The sequence below is a fragment of the Cyprinodon variegatus genome, unplaced genomic scaffold, assembly GCF_000732505.1.
Source record: "Cyprinodon variegatus isolate N-32 unplaced genomic scaffold, C_variegatus-1.0 Scaffold815, whole genome shotgun sequence".
Lineage (NCBI taxonomy): Eukaryota > Metazoa > Chordata > Actinopteri > Cyprinodontiformes > Cyprinodontidae > Cyprinodon > Cyprinodon variegatus.
This window is the reverse complement of record NW_015151268.1, coordinates 304220-307677: the sequence shown is the minus strand read 5'-3', so window position 1 is coordinate 307677 and position 3458 is coordinate 304220. Positions and strand designations below refer to the sequence as shown.

The 3458-nt window shown below is 45.0% G+C and overlaps 1 protein-coding gene across 2 annotated transcripts in view; it reads left to right on the top strand.

The window, feature by feature from the left end:
- LOC107098839 (centriole, cilia and spindle-associated protein-like) overlaps positions 1–3416 on the top strand; it is a 7167-nt gene extending 3751 nt beyond the window's left edge. For both annotated transcript variants that reach the window (XM_015396696.1, XM_015396697.1), the window contains exons 3-4: positions 280–602; positions 2251–3416. In XM_015396696.1, the coding sequence (XP_015252182.1) occupies positions 280–602; positions 2251–2424 (497 nt within the window). In that variant the 3' untranslated portion in view covers positions 2425–3416. The remainder of the gene's footprint in view (positions 1–279; positions 603–2250) is intronic.
- The last annotated feature ends 42 nt before the right edge of the window (positions 3417–3458 follow it).

The following is a 3458-nucleotide window of genomic DNA, read 5'->3' as shown; positions in this document are numbered from 1 at the left end:
AAATTCAATAAACAAGCATTTCATTTTTTAGCCTCCATCTATTCTATAGCAGAGGCTCCCAGGCTGCAGATTCTCAAAGGAGGAATTGCCTTAGAGATCAAAGGGATGTATCCTGTCTCCATGGTAACCAATGGCATTTGTCCTCCACCACTGTACTGGTGGAACTGGATGCCCCCCCACCCAGTCCTTGGCCTACATCATATCAGCTGTAGTACACACAGTTATGTTGCCATGGAGACGCAGCTTGTGTTCATCCTCCTCCCCGTCTGTGTTCCTCAGATTCAGCCGCTATAGAGAACGATGTAAAGGGGCCCCTGGCAGCTTCAGGGGCCGTCCCTGCAGACATTAGCGGGCCCTCAGATGACACAGACGACAGGCCCGACGGTTCGGAGTCGTCCGACGAGAAGCCAGTGAAGCCAGCGCCACGGAGACGGCACCGCTGCCGCGCCCCCCGCTCTGTGCCGGCGCGGCGGGACAGCTCCCTGGACAACAATCCGACCACGATCCAAAAACCACCGAGGGCCAAGAGCCAACCCGCCATCAGCAGCAAGGGCCACCGCAGACCGTCCTCCAGGATGGACTGGACCCAGAGACACCCAGAGGTAACGGCTGTTATCAGAACCAGCAGGATGAAAAGGAAAACAGATTTAAAAATCCTTCCAGGCTTCAGAGCCTTTTTCTGGGTCTGAATGACCCTGAAGCAGAGCTTTTATTTCCCTTCCTTTCCTTCATCTACATGAAACCCAGAAGCAGAACCGCTAGAGAACCAGAACCTTTACTCCAGTTAGAGATGCTCTGCTCTAACATGGTTTCACTAAAGTTAGAGAGAAGCTGCTCCTGATGAACTAAAACATCTGATTTAATGTTTGAAATCATTTAAACAAACTAAATAACATGATTAGAAAATGTATTCTGGAAGAAAAAAAAAAGTTTTTAGCTCGTAAGCCCATCCTTACAGAAAGTGATGCGTTATAGAAGAAATAACAAAGAGCCTCCAGCTATAATGCTACATTCAGACCGAAAGCAGCAGAAGCAGCAGGTTTACATGCAAAGTCAGTGGTTGACATGCATCACAGCGCAGCAAAAGGTCCTGCAGCACGTCTAGAGCAGCAGGAGCATCATGAGCTTCTAAGCATCTGACGTATGCGATGAGCTTCACAAGCAGCAGCTGCTGCTGGAGTTGGAAAAATGTAACTTTAGCTGCTCGATGCGCCACATCAACCAATCAGAGAAGCTGATCTGGGAGCTGGCAGGGAGTCAGACACAGCACTGCTGAGGCAGAGCGCTATGATCACTCCTCTGAAACAGTTTAAAAACACCTAAACTTAAAATGTAGAAACCTGCCAGCAAAATATGTTCGATTTTTTCATCCCGGTGCGTGCAGTTTGGATTGCGTACATGTAAAACACCCTCCAGTTGCTGTGAAAAGTAGCGGAAAATCACAAAAAGGCGACCAGGCCAGAGGCTGCTGTTGAAGGGGATTCCCAGTGACAGCACTGCCGGTATGTGGGGGTCGGAGCGGCTCCCACAGAGAAATAATATTTGAAGGCAGGATGTTAATCTGGATGAACTGACTGCATAGATGAAGTTTTCAGGTGGATTTTCTCACTTAAAAACATAAAAAATACTTTTTAACCACTGATCACAGCTAATCTAGCTGCCATTGTTCCAGGTAAATAAAGGATAGAGTAGCTCCGCCCAATCGCATCAGACCCACTTTCTGACCGCACAGCTGCAGCAGCAAAGATGCTTCAGCTGTGCGTCAGAACTAAATTTGTACAGAAATAAAGCAGCAGGCGTGTTTTTGCTGCTTCTGCTGCTTCTAGTCTGAACCCAGCATCAGATCTACTGTCTGTAGCTCTACCTGATCTCTGAGGAGCTCAGATGATTCATGAGGGGCAGAGGAACCAGAAACGATTGATTCTCTGACAGAATATCACTGAAGTGAAAGTAAAAACTACCAATAGTACAGCTTTACCCTAGTAAATGTAACTAGTTAGTTATGCTGTGTGGTTTTAAAGGATGTGAAAAGGAAGCAGTTAAAACTTTTTATATTTGTTCTTATTCCCCTTTAGTTTGTTTATATTTTACTAACATTAGAGGTTGTCTAGTTTGTTTTATTCTCTGATATCTTTCTGCTCAGCGTGGATGAAGGTTTTATCTCTGCTCTGTCATCAGACACCCAGCCTGTAAATAATAAAACACACGGTGTGGTTTTCATCAGGCAGCCTTCTGTCTGCTCCCCTTTAGACCAACGCCGCCGCCGTTCAGGACCAGCCTGACCGCAGCGGCTCCAACCTGGACCGCCGGCGGGCCCGCTCCGCCGACCTGGAGAAGACACGGCGCTCTCAGCTGACCATGGCCGCCGCCGACGACCGCTGGATGACAGAATACATGCGCTGCTTCTCTGCCCGCCTCAGGTAGAGGCCCCTCCCCCACAGAGTTTCCTCATCAACCAGAGGAGCCTGATGAGGACGAGGGGGGAAGTTAGCAGGAGAGCTTTAAACTGGTCAGGAACACCCCCCCACCCCACCCCAGAGAGAAGCAGACTTTAAATGCCAATCTAGGAGAAGCAATCTATGAAGGCAGCTAAAGATTAGGGTGATGGGAAAGAGGCTTTTCCCTGTGGACAAATCATCCAAACAGAGGTTCCATTTATTCAGATATTCGATTTCTAATCAAATGAAAATAATCTGATCGGTTATTTCTGATCTGATGGATCCTCTGAGGTCATTTCTGTTTCGTTCCTTTCAGGAGGCTGGTTCAAAGGAAATATTCTGAGTTTAATCTAATAGATCAGTTCCAGATGATTCGGTTTCAGATTAATGAGCAGATTAAACATGAGATCAGCTGGGATTTAAAGAATAAAAACACTAATCTCTGCTGGGTCCACATCACTTAGAGACCAATTTAGTTCGGAAGATTTAGATTTCACTTATTTCATAAATTGATTTTTACGAAGGGGTATTAGGGCCAGACTAGAGATTTTTAAATTTTTTTAAATTTTGAGAATGCAGTTGTAATATTGCGAGAATAAAGCCGTAATACTTGAAGAATGAAGTCATCATATCACAACCCATTTCAGAAAGAAATCTTCGAGCTCCGCCCAGCAGATGATGGCCGACCAGCTCCACCAATCAGCAACCAGAGTCCACTTGACATCCTGCCCAGTTTGATGCTGGGGCTAAAAGATTTCCTGATTTATGTAACCAGAGCCAAAATATAACTTTAAGAGTTGTCATAAAATGTAACTTTATTCTTGTAATTTTAGGACTGTATTCTAATAATTGTACGACTTTTTTTCTTGTATAATTTTGGGACTTTATTCTCTTAATATTACGACTTTACTCTCGTAATTTTATGATTTTATTCTTAAAATAGAAATAAAAAATCTCTAACCTGGCCCTAATACTCCGTCGTAGATTCATGCTATTTACTCACAGTTTTATACTCAGTCA